This window comes from Manis pentadactyla, chromosome 4 (assembly GCF_030020395.1).
Source record: "Manis pentadactyla isolate mManPen7 chromosome 4, mManPen7.hap1, whole genome shotgun sequence".
Classification (NCBI taxonomy): Eukaryota; Metazoa; Chordata; class Mammalia; order Pholidota; family Manidae; genus Manis; species Manis pentadactyla.
In genome coordinates, this window is record NC_080022.1 from 30,189,829 (window position 1) to 30,212,905 (window position 23,077).

Genomic DNA, 23,077 nt, shown 5'->3' on the forward strand with positions numbered 1-23,077 from the left:
TGACTGGAATCCCAGCCTGACGCACAGCCACCCAGGTGAGACCCAAAGGCCGCTGTTGGCACACAGCTGCCTTGCAGGGGCGCTGCTATCACGGAGGAGCACACCTGGCATGCCTGCCACTCCCTGAGGGCTCTGTGCTGCTCTGACGGAGACCCCGCCCACAGCAGCTTAGGGGATTAACCTGGTGGCTGCTCCGGGAGTGCGGGTAACCAAAACAGGCAGCGGAGAAGGGCAAGGCATCCAGCAAGCAGGAAAGGACTTTCTTCTCCCAGCTGACACACCCGCAACCTGCCTACAGCACCGCTATCACCATGAAAAGGCAAAAAAATTTAGTCCAGTCCAAAATAGTTCAGACAACCCCTGAGAGAGGATCTGCAGAGACAGACCTAACCAGTCTCCCTGTAAAAGAATTCAAAATAAAAATCATAAACATGCTGACAGAGCTGCAGAGAAATATACAAGAGCTAAGGGATGACGTCCGGAAGCAGATTAGAGAAATGAAACAATCTCTGGAAGGGTTTATAAGCAGAATGGATAAGATGCAAGAGGGCTTTGATGGAATAGAAACCAGAGAACAGGAACGCATAGAAGCTGATGCAGAGAGAGATAAAAGGATCTCCAAGAATGAAACAATATTAAGAGAACTGTGTGACCAATCCAAAAGGAACAATATCTGCATTATAGGGGTACCAGAAGAAGAAGAGAGAGAAAAAGGGATAGAAAGTGTCTTTGAAGAAATAATTGCTGAAAACTTCCCCAGACTGGGGGAGGAAATAGTTGCTCAGACTACAGAGGCACACAGAACTCCCAACAGAAGGGACCCAAAGAGGACAACACCAAGACACATAATAATTAAAATGGCAAAGATCAAGGACAAGGACAGAGTATTAAAGGCAACTAGAGAGAGAAAAAAGGTCACCTACAAAGGAAAACCCATCAGGCTATCATCAGACTTCTCAACAGAAACCTTACAGGCCAGAAGAGAATGGCATGATATATTTAATGCAATAAAACAGAAGGGCCTTGAACCAAGGATACTGTATCCAGCATGATTATCATTTAAATATGAAGGAGGGATTAAACAATTCCCAGACAAGCAAAACTTGAGGAAATTTGCCTCCCACAAACCACCTCTACAGGGTATTTTATTTTAGAGGGACTGCTCTAGATGGGAGCACTCCTAAGACTAAATAGATGTCACCAGAGAAAATAAAATCACAGCAAAGAAAGCACACCAACCAAATACTAACTAAAGGCAAAAAATAAAATCAACTACCCACAAAAGCAGTTAAAGGAAACACAAAATAGCACAGAATAAAACAACCAACATATAAAGAATGGAGGAGGAGGAAGCAGAAGGGAGAAAAATAAAGAATGACCAGACAGTGTTTAAAATAGCTCAATAAGTGAGTTAAGTTAGACAGGAAGATACTAAAGAAGCTAACCTTGAACCTTTGGCAACCACATCTCTAAAGCCTGCAATGGCAATAAGTACATATCTTTCAATAATCACCGTAAACGTAAATGGACTGACTGCACCAATCAAAAGACACAGAATAATAGAATGGATAAAAAAGCAAGACCCATCTATATGCTGCTTACAAGAGACTCACCTCAAACCCAAAGACTATAGGAACAAAGAAAGACTGAAGGAACAAAACAGCAGCAGAATCATAGAACCTAAGAATGGACTATCAGTTACCAAAGGGAAAGTGGGGAGAAAGGGAGGGAGGGGAGGGATAAGGGTGGGGAAAAAGAAAGGGGACATTACGATTAGCATTTATAATGTAGGGGGGGCATGGAGAGGGCTGTGAAACACAGAGAAGACAAGTAGTGATTCTACAGCATCTTACCATGCTGATGGACAGTACTGTAATGGGGTTTGTGGAGGGGATTTGGTGAAGGGGGAACCCTAGTAAACATAATATTCTTCATGTAATTGTAGATTAATGACAACAAAATTAATTAATTAATTAATTTAAAGAAACTTAGGCAAAAATCTCATGGACATAAACATTAGTGACTTCTTCATGAACATATCTCCCTGGGCAAGGGAAACAAAAACAAAAATGAACAAGTGGGACTATATCAAGCTAAAAAGCTTCTGTGCAGCAAAGGACACCATCAATAGAACAAAAAAGTATCCTACAGTATGGGAGAATATATTCATAAATGACAGATCTGATAAAGGGTTGACATCCAAAATATATAAAGAGCTCACACACTTCAACAAACAAAAAGCAAATAATCCAATTGAAAAATGGCAGAGAAGCTGACTAGACAGTTCTCTAAAGAAGAAATTCAGATGGCCAACAGACACATGAAAATATGCTCCACATCGCTTGTCATCAGAGAAATGCAAATTAAAACCACAATGAGATATCACCTCACACCAGTAAGGATCACATCATCGAAAAGACAAACAGCAACAAATGTTGGCAAGGTTGTGGAGAAAGGGGAACCCTCCTACACTGCTGGTGGGAATGTAAATGAGTTCAACCATTGTGGAAAGCAGTATGGAGGTTCCTCAAAATGCTCAAAATAGAAATACCATTTGACCCAGGAATTCCACTTCTAGGAATTTACCCTAAGAATGCAGCAGTCCAGTTTGAAAAAGACAGATGCACCCCTGTGTTTATCGCTGCACTATTTACAGTAGCCAAGAAATGGAAGCAGCCTAAATGTCCATCAGTAGATGAATGGATAAAGAAGATATGGTACATATACACAATGGAATATTATTCAGCCATAAGAAAAAAACAAATCCTACCATTTGCAACAACATGGATGGAGCTAGAGGGTATATGCCCAGTGAAATAAGCCGGGCGGAGAAAGAGAAGTACGAAATGATTTCATTCATATGTGGAGTATAAGAACAAAGGAAAACTGAAGGAACAAAACAGCAGCAGAATTACAGAACCCAAGAATGGACTAACAATTACCAAAGGGAAAGGAACTGGGGAGGATGGGTGGGAAAGGAGGGATAAGGGGGGGGGGAAACAAAGGGGGCAGTACGATTAGCATGTATAGTGTGGTGGCAGGCACGGGGAGGGCTGTGCAACACAGAGAAGACAAGTAGTGATTTTACAGCATCTTACTATGCTGATGGACAGGGACTGTGAAGGGGTATGTGGGAGGGACTTGGTGAACGGGGGAGTCTAGTAAACATAATGTCCTTCATGTAATTGTAGATTATTGATACCAAAAAAAAAAAAAGTACTTCTCTCTCACTTACCAACTTTACATTTCCCTGTATGGCCCCGGAAGATGACTGGTTAGCCAGAGACGGGTAAGATTCCTCAAGGGAGGAACAACCTAAGACAGGCGCAGTCGCAGGGGGACCATCAGGTGAGAAATTGGGGATCAACAGAGGTGAGGCTTAGAACCTCAGCCCCCCTGTTTGGAGAGAAATCCTCTGCATCTGTGGATGTTTTGTTGCCCTTGTCTAGCTTGGATTAATACTTAGCCTACAGGCACACACCTGATCATCTACATTTGCTTTCTTACAGCACTAAACTATGTTTTCTACCTTTATCTTGCATCTACCTACCACTTCAGCATTTTATTAGAAATTATAATATAATAATAATAATAATAATAAGGGAGAAATGTGGGTTTCACATATAAATCAAGTATAAAAATCAAACGAATATTCGTATCTGACCTGATTGTTTGTAGTTCATAATGCATGATCAAAACCGAAAGTTTCTGTGATGACTGCCCTTGTACTATTCACCATGTAAGAACTTATTCACTATGTAATAATTTGTTCACCATGTAAGAACTTGTTCGTTGTGCTTCAGAAGATCGGAGACTGATGAGAATTAGGCTTGGGGTGGATTAATGATTGTACATTGAGTCCCCTGTACAGAATTTTATTGTTGTTAACTGTTAACAACCATTTGATCAATAAATATGAGAGATGCCCTCTCAAAAAAAAAATATTATCTTATGAATAGAATAAATAAAAATAGGTTTCTGACTGCCAAAAATAAAAAAAAAGTAATGTGTCTGAGGATTCTAGATAGACCCTACCCCCAAATATATTTATATTTATTTTATCAACCAAGTGATTATTAATCAGTGTCCACCAGATGACCAGCACAACACTAGATGCAATCAGTGGGTGATGTATGGAAGGACCACAGTCACTGGGCCTCAGGACTGAAGGTTGTCTTCTCTAGCATCCTGGCTTCTGCTTGCACATGTCCTGTGTCAAGGAACTCTCCTTCAGAAGAGCTGCTCTTCAGTTTTTGATAGTTCCAATCATTAAGATGTGGTACCAGCTCCTTAGGAAACCTATAGTCTTGGGGTGATAAGATCAAATATGTGAAATAATAGCTAATGATGCAAGATAACATTTTATTAAATGATGGTACTATTAGTGCTGTGTGAATAAAGTTGGAGGAAGACCATCACCCACACAAGGAAGAGCAAAGGGAACTCCGTTGAGCACAGCCCTATGTTTGGGCTGGATGCAGTGATATAAAATCTTGTTCATTATCACAGCAATCTCTAAAAGGTAGGAGTATTATTCCCACTTTGCAGATATTATAACTGAGGTACAGTTTGTGATTGGTGAAGCTCAGATTCAAATCCAGGTCTGCATGGAATCAAAGGCATACACTTTCTCTTCTCCCAAAGTCATCATGCTAAAATAGAATCAAAGGCATACACTTTCTCTTCCCCCAAAGTCATCATGCTAAAATAGGTCCTGTGCTAAATTTTGTGATTCCTTAAAATAACACTTTTTCTTATTATAAAAGTGCACACACACAGACGAAATTCAGATGGCCAATAGACACATGAAACTATGCTCCACATCCGTAGTCATCAGAGAAATGCAAATTAAAACCACAATGAGATATCACCTCACACTAGTAAGGATTGCCTCCATCCAAAAGACAAACAACAGCAAATGTTGGTGAGGTTGTGGAAAAAGGGGAACCCTCCTACACTGCTGGGGGGAATGTAAATTAGTTCAACCATTGTGGAAAGCAGTATGGAGGTTCCTCAGAATGCTCAAAATAGAAATACCATTTGACCTAGTAATTCCACTCCTAGGAATTTACCCTAAGAATGCAGCAGTTCAGTTTGAAAAAGATATATGCACCCCTATGTTTATCGCAGCACTATTTACAATAGCCAAGAAATGGAAGCAACCTAAGTGTCCATCAATAGATGAATGGATAAAGAAGATGTGGTTCATATACACAGTGGAATATTACTCAGCCATAAGAAGAAAACAAATCCTACCATTTGCAACAACATGGATGGAGCTAGAGGGTATTATGCTCAGTGAAATAAGCCAGGTGGAAAAAAGACAAGTTTCAAATGATTTCACTCATCTGTGGAGTATAAGAACAAAGAAGAAACTGAAGGGACAAAACAGTAGCAGACTCACAGAACCCAAGAAAGGACTAACAGTTACCAAAGGGAAAGGGAATGGGGAGGATAGGTGGGAAGGGAGGGATAAGGGGGAAAAAAAGGGGGGCATTACTATTAGCAGACATAATGTAGGGGTGGGGCACGGGGAGGATTGTACAACACAGAGAAAACAAGTAGTGACTCTATAGCATCTTACTACGCTGATGGACAGTGACTGTAATGGGGTATGTGGGGGAGACTTGGTGATTGGGGGAGTCTAGTAAACATAATGTCCCTCATGTAATTGTAGGTTAATTATACAAAAAAAAGTGCACATGATACAGAAAATCTGGATTATATAAATATCTCCTATAATACTACCACTTGGTGATAATAGCTATGATTATTAGTTTGGTGGGAATGTAAATTAGTACAACCATTGTGGAATACAGTATGGAGGTATCTCCTGTATTTACATTCACATACATATGTGCATCTGTCACATAAATATGTACATATATATATGATTATATACTTAAATACATATTTTTGTATATCTTTTGCACAAAATCAGTATTACTATACATATTATTTTGTTTTCTCTTTTCATAAAATTTGGTGATTACTTTTGCATGTCATTAAAATTTCCTAAAACTTACCTTTTTAAGTGTTACAAAAAATTCTGTGTATATGTCCTTTAATTTGTAACCAGTCTATCCCTTATTAGAGTTTAAGCTCTTTAGCTTTTTGCTATAATGTTTAAACATTCTTGTATAAAATTTTTGCACATATCTCTGATGGCTTCCTATCAATTATATGTATATTTTAAGACTTTCAATTTGTAACTGCTATCCAGAGAAGTTATATCATTTACTCTCACCAGTGTCATTGTAGGAGAATATCTAGGATAGACAGAATATCCAGAATAGATATTCTCTCCAATACTAAGCAGTAACAGTTAAAAAAAAAACACCAAAAACTTTTCCTAATTAGATATTTGAAAATTACTTCTCCTGGTTTTAATTTGCTTTTTTTTTTTTTTACTACCAGAGACAGTGAATATATGAGTGCTGCCAGCCTTGTATCTCTTTCTTCTGCTAAGAGCCATATGTATGAAGAGGAGAAGGTTATTTATACTCAATTACTCGGTGTCCCATCTTTTCACAGATCTCTGACATCTACATTAGTGGAGAATCAGGGGACATGTCAGCCAAGGAAAAGCTGCTCCTGTGGACCCAGAAGGTGACAGCTGGTTACACAGGAATCAAATGCACCAACTTTTCCTCCTGCTGGAGTGATGGGAAGATGTTCAATGCACTCATTCACCGATACAGGTAAATACCATAGAATTTCAGTGTTCCTGGAGGGGCTTCTTCTCATTTCTTGTTTGTAATTAGTTATAATGCCACTTTTCCCCTCTACCAAAAATCAAGACTGATTTATTTACTTCAAAAGGAATATGTATTGAACTACTACAGTTCTAGACACTGGGCACAAATAGCAGTGAACAAAACAGCAAAAGTTCTTGCTCTCATGAAGCTTATTTGTTTATTAGGAAATAAACAAATAAACACATGCTGCCATACAGTGGTTAGTGCAGAGGAGGGATAAGAGAGTGACAGGATTGTGGTTTTTCAGATGGAGGAGTTGGAAACGGCCTCTCTGATTAGGATAACAGAGCAGAGCCATGAGGCAGTGAGCTATGCAGGCCTCTAGGGTCAGTGTGTATCAGCTGAGGAAATAGCAAGGGCAAAGGCCCTGAAGTGGAGGCTTGCTTGGAGTGGATGAGGAGCAGCAGGTGACTGAGGGGAGATGAGTGAGGAAGACAGAAATTTTGAGTGACAAAAATCAAAATGATTACACTGTTATTGGCCATCAACATGCCCCAATTTTCACTCTGTGCCAACAAACCTTCTGTTGTACAAGTTTAGAATTAGGGAGCATTGGATTCCTGACATGTAATTTAAAATGGGATTCATATCTTCTAAACATCTGGCTTTTCTTCTAACTCAGTATTTTCCAGCTCTCAGTACTTTTAAGAGGTTTTCTTTGTGAAATCATATGTGATGTATAGGTGGTGGCCTTTCATGTGCCTGGGTGGACTTTTACAGGCCTGACCTAGTAGATATGGAGAGGGTCCAAATCCAAAGTAACCGAGAGAATCTGGAGCAGGCTTTCGAAGTGGCAGAAAGACTGGGAGTCACCCGGTTACTGGATGCAGAAGGTGAGAGTTAACAGAAGTTGACTATGTTTGGCACATATACACTGTTCCTTTTCCTGGCAGATTTCTTTCTTCTGATAAAGAAATTCCTTACTCTTTCTCTTTCAGATGTGGATGTGCCATCTCCAGATGAAAAGTCTGTAATCACTTACGTGTCTTCAATTTACGATGCCTTCCCTAAAGTCCCTGAGGGTGGAGAAGGGATCAGTGCTACGGTAAAAGAACATTTTAATACCTTCTGACTTTAATTTGTTTGGGTGGAATGTATTGATTGGACCATGTTTCTCAAGCACTTACTGTATACAGAGCAAACCGAATCTACCTCATCTTTTTATATGATTGTTGTCCTGGTCTCTGGGAATGGTTTAGAAATCTCTTAATTTTGTAGCATCCGGAATAGACTATTCTAGGTGTCAGGAAATTGAATCCCATCTTGAGGGCCCTTGAGGAGCTTTGAAACTGGGACTCTGAGCATTAAACTGAGCAATTGTGTAGACAGAGGAAAGGGTTTTACATGGTTTGGGATGGCCTAAGCTACTTTCTCCTGGGCTTGTCTCACATACTGCTAATCACAAGGTGTGTGATATCTCCCTCTTGGTAATAGGAAGTTGACTCCAGGTGGCAAGAATACCAAAGCCGAGTGGACTCCCTCATTCCCTGGATCAAACAACATACAATATTGATGTCAGATAAATCTTTTCCCCAGAACCCTGTTGAGCTAAAGGTAAAGTCATGGGATTAAATCATTTTTTATAAATTCATTCTAGGGATTAATTCTCAAAGCTTGTTGCTGCTGGGTGAGGTGGTATGAAAAAATGGGCCATGTTGCTTGCATCCATTCATACATTTGCCAAATAATTAATTTTTCAGGCACTTTATAACCAATATGTACACTTCAAAGAAACAGAAATTCTGGCCAAGGAGAGGGAAAAAGGAAGAATTGAGGAATTATATAAATTATTAGAGGTAAGGATGCTTATCTAACTCTGCTGGGACTTGTAGTCTGCTCGTTTGCCCTGCTGTTGCTTCTTCAGTAGATTCCCTCCATCCTCTTCCCAACCTGCGTTTATAGCAAAATTCTCAGGGTGACAGATCTGGCCTCACTCTCAGGCTCCTGGTCTTGAAATTTGGTGATAAAGGGGCAGTACCAACCATCTGTATTTTTTTAAAGGGCCTATAGAAACATAGCATACATTTATTCAGTAATCTTGAGTTTTGTGGATGAGTTTTCCTATTTCTAAGAGGGCAGTTCTTTCTTTCCCTTTCATACTTTGATTCCTAGAGAATTTGAAGCTATAGTGATGGGCATTTGACCTTGCCAGAATGGGGATTATTGAGAAGGCAGAGAGGATTTATGGAAAATGTGGAAGGGATGGAAGGATTTATAGTAGGTAGACCCTGTATTTTAAAGGAGCTTTTTTTTGCTCTCACCTCAAAGTGAGGTACTGCTGAATATTCCATTGTTTTCTCTTATTAGACAATGGGAAAACTGCTGAGTGCTGGGTAGAGGCAAGAAGTGATGTACAAAGAACACATAAAAACTGGGGCCTGAGGGCATGGCTATGTCTGTGGACTACAAGAGTATCTGGGTTTTTTAGGTGTGGATTGAATTTGGCAGAATTAAACTGCCTCAAGGTTATCACCCTAATGATGTGGAAGAAGAGTGGGGAAAGCTCATCATCGAGATGCTGGAGCGAGAGAAGTCCCTTCGACCAGCTGTAGAGAGGTGGGTCCAGAGCCTGGGGTGGCCTGACAATACTTACTGGGCCACTTTGAGCCCTGCACTTGATTGTGGTTTTTATCTTTTTATAGGCTGGAATTGCTGCTACAGATTGCAAACAAAATCCAGAATGGTGCTTTGAACTGTGAAGAAAAACTGACACTAGCTAAGAATACACTGCAGGCTGTGAGTCTCTGACTATTTTGTCTCACCTCTTAGGTCACATCTGTTCCATTTCTCATCCTGGCCTCTAATGATTGAAGTTAACAGCTGGGGCATCCAGCTGTGTTCCTTCCTCTTGGAGCTGCAGTGGGCCCTGTGGCTCCATCAGTCCTACTGGGTAGGAGCAATGACATTTTTCCCACTCCTACTCTCCCTCTCTCAGGATGCTGCTCACTTGGAGTCAGGACAACCAGTACAGTGCGAGTCTGATGTCATCATGTTCATTCAGGAATGTGAAGGTCTTATCAGACAGCTGCAAGTGGATCTGCAGATCCTACGGGATGAGAATTATTACCAGCTGGAAGAGCTGGCATTTAGGTGAGGAACATGGGACTCAAACAGACAGCTTGCTTACTACTGAGGCTCCTAGATCAAGAGTCAGCACTGAATCTTATAACTTAGATCCTAGAGGTCAGTGTCTCAGTGGAGATCCTACAGGTATTCGGGCAGGAAGATTCTTTGAAGGAGGGTGGTTTCCCCTTATTTCAGGCCCTGCCCACTAAACACCTGTAGGATTCCCTTGTCTTTGTGGCTCTTCTAACACCCCACATATTTCAGTGTGACCTGCAGGGTGTGTGGTGCCACGTCTTGTTTAGAATTGCTGATGATCCAGAGCATCATTTTTTACAAGAGGAAACCAAGACCTACAGAGGGGATGAGGATCGTCTAAGTCATGTAGTTTGTACAGAGCCAAGACAAAGACCCGTATCTTTTGGCCCCTAATCTGTTGTTTGTTCTGTTACACCATCCAGGAGTTATATAAACAGAGCTGGTTTGCTGTCTTCCAATTAACACTGTAATTTGGCATTTGCCTTAAAGACAACTCTGGACGATAAAGATGTTAATACCACCTTGCATTCATGTAACACTTTTTCTTTTACAAAACACTTATCTTGATATGATCTCATTTTTATTTTCACCTCATCTTTGTCAAATGGATATGGAAAATTACATCTTAAAAAGCACATTACAGATTTAAGTCTCTTTCTTCTTTCTCTCCTTCCATTTCAGGGTCATGCGTCTACAGGATGAGCTGGTCACCTTGCGTTTAGAGTGCACAAACCTGTATCGGAAGGGCCATTTCACATCACTTGAATTGGTTCCACCCTCTACTTTAACCACTACTCATCTGAAGGCAGAACCTTTGACCAAGGGAACCCATTCTTCCTCTACCTCCTGGTTCCGAAAGCCCATGACTCGGGCTGAACTCGTGTCTATCTCCTCCTCTGAAGATGAAGGCAGTCTCCGATTTGTGTATGAACTACTGTCTTGGGTAGAAGAAATGCAGGTGGGTATGTGTTCTAAGTGCTTGTGCAGTGCACTGGAGTTTACTGGATCCAGCAGCTTTTCTGGGAGGACCAGGTTGCTCTCTGCCTCTTGTATAGGTTCTCTTAATTAGTGATGCTGCCTGGGATCCAAGCTCCCCCCATCTTAATTTTTTAAATGGATAGTGTCAACTCAGATCTTCAGAAATCCCACACTGAATTGTTTAGGCTTTTCTAATTTGAAGCTCTTTAGGAATCAATTCCCTCCAGCTAACTGTGCTCTAAGTAGAGCTTGCGGGAGAAATTGGAGAGTTTGTAAATCTTGGTTACCTTTTCTGAGATTTCCTCATTGGCAGAGGGGCTTTCCTTTCCCTTTTGTTGTCGGTAGTTGCTCTTAAGCTCAAGCAGGGCTGCCGTGCTTCATGACTCCAAGGCACACTGTTCACATGGATTCTAGGGAAATGGTTCAAGTTTGATCTTGGCCTTTTTATCCTTTTAACCTTTTTGTTTTGTATTAAATTTTTTCCATCCCCTGATGATGGATTCCTCATGTACTGAGGAATAAAAACTTCCAAACACAAGCTGTTTTAAAATATCTTCCATTGGCCAATAGTGAATGTCATGAATGAATTTTCATATTTTTAGATATTTATTTCTTATATCCATTGTGATCATGTAATACAGAGACTCCATAAAGGGAATTGCCTAATCTATAAAGTTGAGCATCTTTGGCCTATAGGAACATCTTTCTGGTTGGTAGATTCAGGAATGTATTCCCATAATGCAGCAGCCAAAAGCTGCCTTTGCTACTGTCATTGCTGGGGTTTGGTCTCCAGCTCCTTGGGCATGATAATGGCATGTTTTCTTGTAAAAGGCCATGACAGACAGTTTAGATGTCCTTTTACCCAATCCTCTACTCCAGCACTCTATCAAAACATCAATTCTAAAAATTTTCTTTTTCTGCCAATCCAGCAGTAAATTATTATAAACATATTTTTTCTTTTTCAGATGAAACTGGAGCGAGCAGAGTGGGGCAATGACCTACCCAGTGTGGAGTTTCAGCTGGAAACACAGCAGCAAATCCATGCCAGTGTGGAAGGACTGGGTTCAAGTGTCAAAGAGGCCAGGTTGTATGAGGTGTGTGGCATTCAGAAAACATTATGGGAAGGTGGGGCAGGGCCAGTACTGGGGCAGTATGCACAGTGCAGCTGTGCCTAACTTAACAGAGGGGCCACAAAAGAATCTTAACCATGAATAGCACTTTACAACAAATTCCCTTTTCACACGAAGTGCTTCTTTTGCTCTTCATACCCTTGCGAGAAAGGTATTTTTATTAATCCCTTTTTACTAAAAGGGATTAATACTGAAAGCTAAGGTCCAAATTAGTAAATAGTGAATGCAGTTTCCAAACACAGGCTTTCTGCTCCAAAAACTTACACTCTTTCCACTTTACTTCCTGCCTGCAAAGGGAACTGGCATAGAGAAACTCTTCACTCAGTCTCTCCCCTATACATTATGTCTCCCCATTTTTCCATTTTTTGTGTTTTTTTTCATTAAATTATCATTGATACACAGTATTATATTGGTTTCAAATATACAACACAGTGGTTCAACAGTTATATACATTATTAAATCTTCACCCCAACTAGTACAGTTACCATCTGTCAAAACAGAAAGATATTACAGAACTATTGGCTATAATTCCCATGCTACATTTCTATCCCTGTGACCAACTTATATTATGATTGAGATTTTTGTGCTCCTTTATCCCCCTTGCCCTTTCACCCACCTAACCTCTCCCCCATGGCAATCACCAGTCACTCCTCAGTGTCTCTGAGTGTACTCTGGTTCATTTTGTTTTTAGACTCCATAAATAAGTGAAATCATGCGGTATTTGTTTTTCTCTGCCTGGCTTACTTTACTTAGCGTAATACCCTCTAGGTCCATCTGTGTTGTCATAAATGGCAGGGTTTCTTTCTTTTTTTATGGCTGAATTATCTTCCTCTTCTTAATTTCAACTCTCCCCTTCAAAAAAAGCAATTGAGTATTTTGGGAGTGTTCAGGCATAAGTTTTTCTTAGAAACCTCCCAGAATTACTGGCAGCACAGATAGTAAGGTCTCTCAGTTATGGTCATTCTGCTGAACTGTTTGTCACTCAGTGCTGCTCCAAGCTCTATAAAATCTGACCCAGATATTTGTTGTCTAAGCTACTGTTTTCTCAGAGTAACCAGTCCCTGTCTGTGTGCAGACATAGTATTTACATATTTGAAACAATACCATAGATATAGTTTACTTACTCTTTTCTCATGTATATTTATTTCATTCCTTTCTTATCAGGGAAAAATGTCCCAAAATTTCCATACCAGTTATGTTGAAACTCTTGGGAAATTGGAGACACAGTATTGTAAATTGAAGGTGAGTTTTGATGAATTCTTTTATGTTCTGTTTATGGAGAATCTGGTTCCCTCCAAAAGAACTCTCTTCCCTAATTCAGAAAGCTCACAGTTTGGCCCTGTTTTGGCTTCTGTTTATTAGGTCATATCATTTACAGTGCAGTTGTTCATATGTATTATAATATTTTCTAAATTTTCTTAATGGATCAGAAACCAGACAGTTTTAATTAAGTAGAACCATCCCTAGTTTTCATGTTTCACCAAAGCTCTGGCTATGTGTGCTTTGAGATATCAAAGCTAAAAGTTTGAGGTTGGTAGGAAGGGGATTTCTCTTCTGTTGTTTTTCATTCCTGTCTTTCAAGATTGTCCATAGTAGGACAGGCTCAGGATTGTTCTTCATCCAGGGAGCCTCACAAAGACCCAGTGAGTTCCAGCTTTTAGCTGGGATTGACAAAGGCTATGGGAGTCCTGTACCAAACTTATACTAAATTTGAGTCCATGGGGAAGCACTCAGAGATGAAAAAGCAAGGCTAAGTTCATTTCCCGGGTTGTTTTTTGCCTTGAAGTCAAATGTACTATCTTGTATAGATGAAAGAAAGGCTGGCAGTCTAACCTTATAATCCTCACTTCGTCTAGGAAACATCAAGCTTCCGGATGAGGCACCTTCAGAGCCTGCATAAATTTGTCTCCAGAGCTACAGCTGAGTTGATCTGGTTGAATGAGAAGGAGGAGGAAGAACTAGCATATGATTGGAGTGACAACAACCCTAATATCTCAGCCAAGAGAAATTACTTCTCTGTGAGTCTAGCACAACAGGACTGCCATGTTTATATAATAGCAGCAGCAGGAGACAGAGAGGCTGGTCTGTTGAGAGCTTGGATTTCTGGATTTGCATTCTGCTAAATAGAAATAGGGACCCTGCTTAGTGCATCTGTGCATGTAAGAAGTGTATGTGGAGAGGGGAAATTGAGCCCTAGAATTTATTTGACTGCATTTAGAAAGTCAGTGTCTTGGGCAAAGAGAGCAGCAATCTGTAAGTTGATTCATTTCAGAAGCAATATAGTTTTGTGGTTAAGATTATGGGCTTTGGAGTGAGAGAGATGTGGCCTCACATTCTTATTCCTGCATTTCTTAGCCCTGTGACCTTAGATGAGTTATTTAACCTCTCTGGACCACTGTAAAATAGGATAATAAAAGTACCATTTCGCAGGGTGGTATAAAAGATTGAGTCAGATTTAAGAAACCAATAGAGGCAAAGCATTTAGTATAGGGTTTAGTATTGTTCACCTGAGGTATACTCTTGGCTTCTCACAAATTCTGAATTTCATTTCTCACAAATTCTGAAGTTCATTTAATGTTTTTTTGGTTAAAATACCTTTGGTTAAAATACCTTTTTTTATAAAATGGGAAGGAAAATTCAGCATTGAACAAATGGCACAATGCTTTTATTCTTTTCAGTGAATACAAGTAAGGTTATTTTTTTCTACTTTTAGTATTTTCATATCAGGATTTTTAAGGAACTTATAAACTCTATGCAAGTAGGAAGCTTTTTGCTAACGCTCACTTTAGATACTTTAATTCCATTAATCTAGAGTTGTTTAAAAAATGTAACTTCCTGATGAGGGAATGGTATATAATTCTTCTGAAGTAAAGAGGAAAGAACAGATGCTATAATTCAATAAGCAGTTTGTATGAGAATGGAAATTAGGCTATGACAGAGATATAAAGAAAGTACTTGGAGAGCATCAAGAGAAGGAATCCAGTCTGATAGCAAAGATCAGTACCCAGCTCTCCAGAAGAACTGGCATTTCAAACGGGTCCTGTATTTTAGCAGAACTTGAAGCCAGAGGAAGGCACTGCAGGCTGAGGAAGTAGTCTGAGTAAAGCCAGCTACTCAGTGCTTTGATCTACTGGTGTGTCAAGCACTGTGTTAGGCGGGTGCTGACATGAACTAGCCACTCAGCCAAGTTACCTTTCTCTGCCTCCAGTGTTCATCCTATATCCCCCCACTTACTCAGGTCTGGCTCAGGTCTCATATCCTTCGTGAGTCATTTGCCAGTAATGCCAGCATTTTACTTTTTTTCTGTTTATTCATCTCTTTTTTGGCACTAACCCTGTATTGCAGGCTCCTTTAAAGTAGGGCAGGGAACACAGCTTTTGTCTTTACTGCTACTCCTCCCTTAATAGCATGTATTACATAAATTGAATTCAATTTTCAGGAGCTGACAATGGAACTGGAGGAAAAACAGGACGTGTTTCGGTCTCTACAAGATACGGCAGAGCTGCTGTCACTTGAAAACCATCCAGCCAAGCAGACTGTGGAGGTGTGTGGCTTTGGAGAGTGTGTGAGGACCAGGTGCTCAGAGATGGCTGTTATAAAAGTGTTCACATCAGACTTTGTTCTGCTGAAAGATGTGGAGGAAGAGTCAGGGATCATTTGTCTTGTGCCATTTCTCTTTTCACCTAACCTCCTAAATACTGCAAACAGTTTTGATAGTCTAAGGAAAATACTACGAGAAACAAAAGAGACATTGATCCCTAACTTCATGGGGAAAGTGACTTTAACCGTATTTTTTCAAATAACTACCCAGACAGATCTTGCCTCTTGTTGGTATGGTGCCTTTGCCCAGAGAAGAGAGACAGCGGCAAAATCCAGGAGGGATTTATTTTGCCTGGGTTTTGCTGACCAGATCATTGAGTTGCCACGGAGTGTGAAGGTGGCATTTTCTATGTAACCCTTTCTTTCAAAACCATGTTGGGTGAAAAATAAGCCTCTTTTTCATGGGAGGCATTGAGCAAACAAATGCCAGTCAAGGATCTTTATGGATCTTCTGTTGGCAGAGTATAGGCATGATCTCCATATCACTGGCAGACTTGTACTTTTAATGAGCATTGCACATATACCTTCATTAACCTCTTGGTCTTCTGCCTGTGCACCTGGTTGTTGCAGGCTTACAGTGCCGCTGTCCAGTCCCAGTTGCAGTGGATGAAGCAGCTGTGTTTGTGTGTCGAGCAGCATGTGAAAGAGAATACTGCTTATTTTCAGGTAGATGGGCTTTTTATTTGTGTCTGTGTGTATGTGTATGTGTGTGAATGTGCATGTGCTCAGAGAGAATGAGAACACCCTTTTTCATTCAGGCAAGGATTGTGTGTGTATGTGTGTGCGCGCTCATACGTGCGTGCATGGTAAAGGTGAGGTTAAAAACACATCTTTATCAGTTAACCTTTATCGTATAAGCCACCCAAAACTTTGCTGCTTTAAACAACAACCACTTAGTTAGCTTACAATTCTGTGGGTTGGCAGTTTGGGCCAGGCTCAGCTGAGTGGCCTTTTCATTTTGCCTAGCTTATGCATGGCTGTAGGCAACTGGCAGGCTGCTGTGGTGGGGGCTGGTTGGCTCCAAATGGCATCACTCACATGTCTGACACTTGGTTAGGGTGACAGGGTACAAGTCCATACACACAAGTCTCTAGCATCCAGTAGGCTGCGCTAGCCTTCTAAGTAGAGTAGCTGTGTTCCACAAGCAGCAAGAGAGAGCAAGCCCCAGAACACAAGCACTTTTTTCCGCTGTCATATTTATTAATGTGCTATTGGCCAAAGCAGGTCAGGTGCCCATGCCCCTCTTCAAGGAGAGGAGAAACAGCACCTCTTGAAGGGAAAAGCTGTCACATTATCTGGACCGTTTTTTTCTTCCATCTATCACATCAAAAATACACTGCTTGTTTTTGGGTGAGGGTAGGAGGAGGAAATAAGCTATTATCTCTGTTGGGTTCTGCCCTAATTAAGTAAGCTCCCTGATCATTTTGTAACCGTATTGATGAAGTGAAGCATTTGATCACTCAACCTCTAGGCTTTTCATGAAATATACCTCACAGCCAAGTGTTGTCACTAAGCAGAAGTCAAGAGGAACCAGCAGGGGCTTCTGAAGGGGTGAGGAAGACTAACTTTTCTGTGGAGTGTCAGTAGGCTTTACAGTAGTCATCACTACTGTTTCCCAGACATGGCGTTTTAAGCCGTCCAGTTCCTACTTTTGTGGTCTTTGTAATGAAGTACCACTAATCCAGGAGAGTGTAATAAGCTTTGCTCGCCTTGCATAATAAGATTGTTCTTTCTTGGTTACCATCTTGGCGTTATGATGTACTGAACACAAGGTGCCCCTACCCCCACCTCTGTCCCCACAGTTCTTCAGCGATGCACGAGAGCTGGAGTTATTCTTGAGGAACCTCCAAGACTCCATCAAAAGAAAATACTCTTGTGACCACAACACCAGCTTATCCCGCCTCGAGGACCTGCTCCAGGACTCCATGGTGGGTGTTGCCTCAATGGGATGATTCCTTCTGAGAAACAGAGTAAACTCTCTCAGCTGCTGCTGTTATATCCTTGAAAGCTCCAGGGCAATGGGTCATTGTAATAAAGTTTGGCTCACATTCAAAAAGAGTTTAATCAATTTTGTTCTTTCTTTTTCCTTTCCTTAAAGAAGTTGCTATTAAGATTTCTTCGGTATGCTATTGAATAAGGCCTATTCACTCCCCGAACCAAGCCACTTAGCACTCATCATGCTTTCTTTGTGTTGCCCCTCTTTTAATTCAGTAGTCAGGACCAAAGATAAGGTATGGAGCATGAAGATAGGGCTGAAGGGCATTAGGGGACATCAGGTTCTTTTGCACTCTCTCATGCGAAGAGAATTAAAACCAAACCAAACTGCCGAACTAGACCTGAGCCAAGTTTTCCTCCTTGGTAATGATGAAGTATTTAATTAAGGACAGCATTCAAATATTATTGAAGTGTAATGCAGTATTTGTCCAGTGTATTTATGTAGCAATATTAACTTAAAAAAATATTTCTGTATCCAATACTTTTTAAAAGTTTGGTGCTAATTAACTTTATATTTTATTAATATATTCTCTCAAATATATTTAAATTAATTTTATTTTCATTTTCACCAATGAATTATTCTCTCAGAAGTGCTGGTAATAAAATCAGCAGGGCTGATTATGTTTAATGAATGTATATTATATAGAATTGGCAAGACAAGGCTCAAGATATATCTCAAATTAAATAGAAATATGTATATGATAGGGAAATTAGTATTCCTGTATTAGAAGCCAAGGTATTCTCACATTTCAATAGAAAATTATAAATTAGAGAACCAGAATAACCCAGAACAGTGTCATTTTTTTCATGGGTAAGATTTGGGCATTTATGAACATAAGTTGATTTTTTTTTTAATACCTTCAGGTATTGTTAACTCTATGAGTGGGTTCATAGTCAGTGTTTCACTTGGGCAAACAGTTTGTTAATTAATTTTGGAGTAAAGGGTGAAAGCTTGACTTCAGATGTTGTCTCTAGAATGTCTCTCTTGGAGGTACAAGTATGAAGGAGGAATATAATAATCCATGGCTATTATTTCCTCCCTCCCACAGAGTACCTTCCTGTCATAGGGTAACTCCTCTGCAATTGTTGTCATATCTTCTCTTCTCGAGGGTCGCTGCTCTGTTCCCTCCTCTCCAGGTCAGGGGCGTCGGGTTGGCGGCGTCATCTGGGCATGGAATCACCTGGGTCTGCTCCTCAGCTTATCCTCAGCTTGTCCGTCAGGTTCGGGAGCATCTGTCATGGCTTCTGGTTCTTTTCAGAACTTTTACCACGCTGAGCACTTGGTCTCTGGAGCTTGAGATGTTTGCCTGTGGGTTAGACAGAAATTGACATCTTTATTGCAAGGAAACGGAAATGGGTAGACCAGCTCTCAAGTATGGAACAGTGTGGCTGTCTCCCTGATATATTCCATTCCTCTTTCTTAACTAATAAGTTAAAGTTGTATTTCTTCCAATCATGCTCCCGGGGACAGGCACAGGTAGTTTATTTAAGCATTTGTTTTTCTTTACTTGCATATTCTTAATTCTTTAATGACATTTCTTGACATTATTAACTTTTTACTTTCATCATATCTACTTCCATCCTAAGAAAGCCCTCTTCTGGGGACTTTTTATACCTCAAATGGGCTTGAAATATCCTGGTTAATAGACGAAGGGTATCTATTACTCTCTGATAGAATTGGTAGTACATTGCTACCAATTTTGTTGACGAGAAGTTCACTAGTTTTTAAGATAATTGGGTTTGCAGGGACTTGAGAGTTCAGTTTTGCATGATAATTCTTTCAAACCAATCAAATTTGTGTGAATATGCCACAGCAAGACACTAAAAAGTAAACCCTAAATCATTGGTCATGATGCCTTCACCGACAGCATTGGATAATAAATGGTTGGTTGAAGAGCTAAGATCTTTTTCTAGAAAGTTTGACTCAATTTAAGAGAGTCAAATATTTGTAGTAGAGCTTGGGAGATTAAATTATTTTTAAAAATTGTGAAGAGCATAACTCTAGCTTCTCCTAAGCAAAAGGTAAGACCTGACTTCTACCAGTGAGAAAGTGAATAATAATAACAACACTGTTGTTGTTATTGTTTTTAACTTCCATGTTTTCTGAATTTTATGTGGGGAAATCTGTTGTTAGCTCCATATAGCTGTATTTGGCAGCCAGAAGCGCTTTTATGTTTTGGGGGTTTTTGTTTTTGTTTTTGTTTTTGCATGTGGCTTTGTCATTCATTGAAAAGGGTACAACAGAAAGCTGAAAAATTTGAGTACAAAAGTACTTGGTAGAAGACAGAAGTATCTTCTCCTTTTTTCTTTGTCTTTGTATTTCTAAGATGGCTCCACCAAGGATCCCTTCTTAACTGAGAAATGACATTCTCTGAGGGAGTGGAGCACTCAGTTTTCTTTGTTGACTTAGTTACCCTGAATAGCAATATTAATGTCACTTTGTTTTTCTTATTTTGTAGGATGAAAAGGAACAGCTTATACAGTCCAAGAGTTCCGTTGCCAGTCTTGTTGGGAGATCAAAAACCATTGTTCAGCTAAAGCCACGCAGTCCTGACCATGTGCTAAAGAGCACCATTTCTGTGAAGGCCATCTGTGATTATCGACAGATTGAGGTGAGGGCAGTGGAAGGGGTACCTATGGCTCCAGAGGGATAGAAGGAAGAAGGGAAACCTTCAGTAAGGTTATTATAAAAAGATCAAATGAAAGAAATTTTTTTTATTAGCATTTACACATGCTCAAGTCTCTTCTATTGTTAAAAAAAAAAAAAAGCCTCCATTCTGCAATCCTGACCCGCTCCCTGCCTCTGTGGTTCGCATCATCATCCACCCAGTTGCCTAAGTGGTAAGGAAATGGTACTTCGTAGCCCCTGGGTGATGCATTCGAATTCTCCCTTCTTATTCCCACAGCTAGTAGGATGACCAAGTCAGCCCTAAATCTAAATAAATCTCTTTAAGTGAACTTCTTTCTGTCCTTGCTGCTACTACCCTGAGACCATCAGTGTCTTTCGCTTAGATCATTGCATCAGCCTCCCCATTCTCTGCTTCTTTATTCTGCCAACAGCATGATCTTTAAAAAAAAGTTTCTCCCCTGCTTATTTCCTACAACAAATCCACATTCTATTTTGAAAGTCTTAATGTCGCTTAGAGAGTCTTAATATTAAGAAATTCCTTAATGTGGCTTCAAGGTCCTGAAAAATATTTCTTTACCTCTCTAAGCAAGACTGGGTCATGTCCTTTCCATGCATTTCCTGGAAATTGCTTTTGCCACACAGTAATGTAACTATATACCCACCAGAATATATGGAATATAGACCATGCTTGTTGGCCTCACCATTTCACCATTTTTAGATCCAGTGGCCTAGCACACTTCCAGGCCCAAGGCATGCTCAATAAATACTTGTTATATAAATCAATGAATGAACTTTTTCTGCACTTTCTGTGTCTCAGTATTTCTGCCTATTAAATAGGGATAATAATGTTGGTTACTTATCTCTCAAAAGAAAGGATTGATTCCAAAATGCTTGAACATTTTTAGGGATTTGAGTGGGATGACAGGAAGGGAGGAAGAGGAGACATCACAAAAGCAAAGTTTTTAATCACTCATGTCCCTTTAAGTTTTACTCTGTGGCTGTAGATGCAAAGAGGTTGCTCTTGAAGGTCTTGTAGTCTCCTTATAACTTTCATGTACTTAATTACTTGACATCTAACAGGCATTTAATAAGTACTAGCTTTCTTGTTTTATTTGATGTCAGAGTCTTTCCTGTGTGATTACATGTTATCTTTTATAAAAATCAGGAACTCTCACTAAGTGATGGCAGGTCTACAAAATGATCTTTTCTTAAGGGTTTCATAGCCTTGGGATCAGACACCCGGTAATAATGGGTTGTTGGTTTACCCCTTAGCAATAACTTATAAATTTTTCTCTTCAGATCACAATTTGTAAGAATGATGAGTGTGTGCTGGAAGATAATTCACAACGGACCAAGTGGAAAGTGATCAGCCCCACGGGGAATGAAGCAATGGTGCCATCAGTCTGTTTCCTCATTCCCTCACCCAATAAGGATGCCATTGAGATGGCTGGCAGGTAAATTTGCTCAGCTGCCACCTCAGCTATTCATCCCAAGTGAGCTGTTGGTGGGACAGATCTGCATCTGTGATTTCGAACAGAGCAACCATGTTTTAAGATTTCCTCTGTGACAGGCTTCCTGTTGGGATATCAAATCTTGCACTGCTAGCCCCATAGTAGATTTTCAGTAAATGTTTATGTTCAATTGAAATACAGTCTGTGATGATACTTGATTATCAATAGTTACTCTCAGACGATTGATTTTTTTAGTGACTGTTAATTTTTCTTAATTTATATTTTGCTAAAGAAATATATGCTCATATTTTTAAAAGCCTAATTATACCACAAAGCTTATAATAAAAATGAGCAATTACCTCCCCTACCCCAGAGTTCTACTTTCCAGAGTGAACTAGTTTCAACTTTTTATTTCAACACTACTGCCATTTTAATGGGATTTTTGGAGGGTAAGCTAATGGGCTTAATGTCTGTCGTTTAACTGAGGTCCTGGCTTCTATTCTTTATATCTCAAATTTCTAAACTTGAAGAAATTCAAGATGAAGTGATGTGTGTTGAATACATGTATATGTAAGTTTGTAAGTCTTCCACCAAGTTGAGATTGAATTAGGCATGGAATGCTCTAGAAAAATGATTCTCAAGACATTCATAATACAGTTCCCTGGTATATGCCAGATGAACTTTTAAAGTTGCTATTAACTTTTAAACATTTTAGCAGTTTTGTAAATGTACAGAACACAGTAAATCACTAAGCATTAATACTGTCATTTTTCAACAATTCCAATAGGGTTATTTTATCTCTACTTTTTTCTATTGTTCCTCTTGCTAGGGATTTCCTCTAACTTCTCGTAATTAGATTACAGTCAGGTAGCATTTATGAGACTGCTAAATATATGCTGACATCATATAATACTGTAACAAATCTAAATTGTTTAAGTATCTCAATTTAGTTCCAAAGATTCCTGTGTTGTTAGTATTTAACTTGTTGACTTTCTCTGTTCCCCGGCATATGAGCTCAATCTGTTAGGCAATAGCATTTTTTTTCCTTAAGTCTCTAGTGTGAGCTCAAAAAAGCTGTAGCCATGTTTTCTGTTGTTTCTAGGGTGGAACAGTCCTACCAGAAAGTGATGGCCCTTTGGCATCAGCTACATGTTAACACCAAAAGCCTTATCTCCTGGAACTACCTGAGGAAGGACCTTGACCTTGTGAAGAACTGGAACCTGGAAAAGGTAATTATGAAAGCTCTACACCAGGCTCACATCCTATTTGCAAGCTTTGTTCAAATGGAATTTTTTTCATTACTGTGAGACTCCTACCCACCCAAAGGGAGTAATATGGAGTCATAGATAGTATTTCAGGGTTAGTGGCCTGAGGGTCTTAGGAATTAACAACAGCAGCTTGAATAGTTGAGGAAATTTCTGTTGCAAATAAATA

General features: G+C 39.8%; 1 protein-coding gene across 23 annotated transcripts in view; it reads left to right on the plus strand.

Annotated features, from left to right (window-relative positions):
• Window positions 1–23,077, plus strand: part of MACF1 (microtubule actin crosslinking factor 1) — a 319,261-nt gene that overhangs the window by 148,690 nt on the left and 147,494 nt on the right. For all 23 annotated transcript variants that reach the window (XM_057500029.1, XM_057500035.1, XM_057500030.1 and 20 more), the window contains 18 exons: window positions 6,535–6,701; window positions 7,479–7,591; window positions 7,697–7,803; window positions 8,193–8,312; window positions 8,459–8,554; window positions 9,187–9,314; window positions 9,401–9,494; window positions 9,694–9,848; window positions 10,542–10,818; window positions 11,804–11,932; window positions 13,133–13,210; window positions 13,825–13,986; window positions 15,408–15,512; window positions 16,139–16,234; window positions 17,371–17,496; window positions 20,023–20,175; window positions 21,492–21,646; window positions 22,746–22,872. In XM_057500029.1, the coding sequence (XP_057356012.1) occupies window positions 6,535–6,701; window positions 7,479–7,591; window positions 7,697–7,803; window positions 8,193–8,312; window positions 8,459–8,554; window positions 9,187–9,314; window positions 9,401–9,494; window positions 9,694–9,848; window positions 10,542–10,818; window positions 11,804–11,932; window positions 13,133–13,210; window positions 13,825–13,986; window positions 15,408–15,512; window positions 16,139–16,234; window positions 17,371–17,496; window positions 20,023–20,175; window positions 21,492–21,646; window positions 22,746–22,872 (2,388 nt within the window). The remainder of the gene's footprint in view (window positions 1–6,534; window positions 6,702–7,478; window positions 7,592–7,696; window positions 7,804–8,192; window positions 8,313–8,458; window positions 8,555–9,186; window positions 9,315–9,400; window positions 9,495–9,693; window positions 9,849–10,541; window positions 10,819–11,803; window positions 11,933–13,132; window positions 13,211–13,824; window positions 13,987–15,407; window positions 15,513–16,138; window positions 16,235–17,370; window positions 17,497–20,022; window positions 20,176–21,491; window positions 21,647–22,745; window positions 22,873–23,077) is intronic.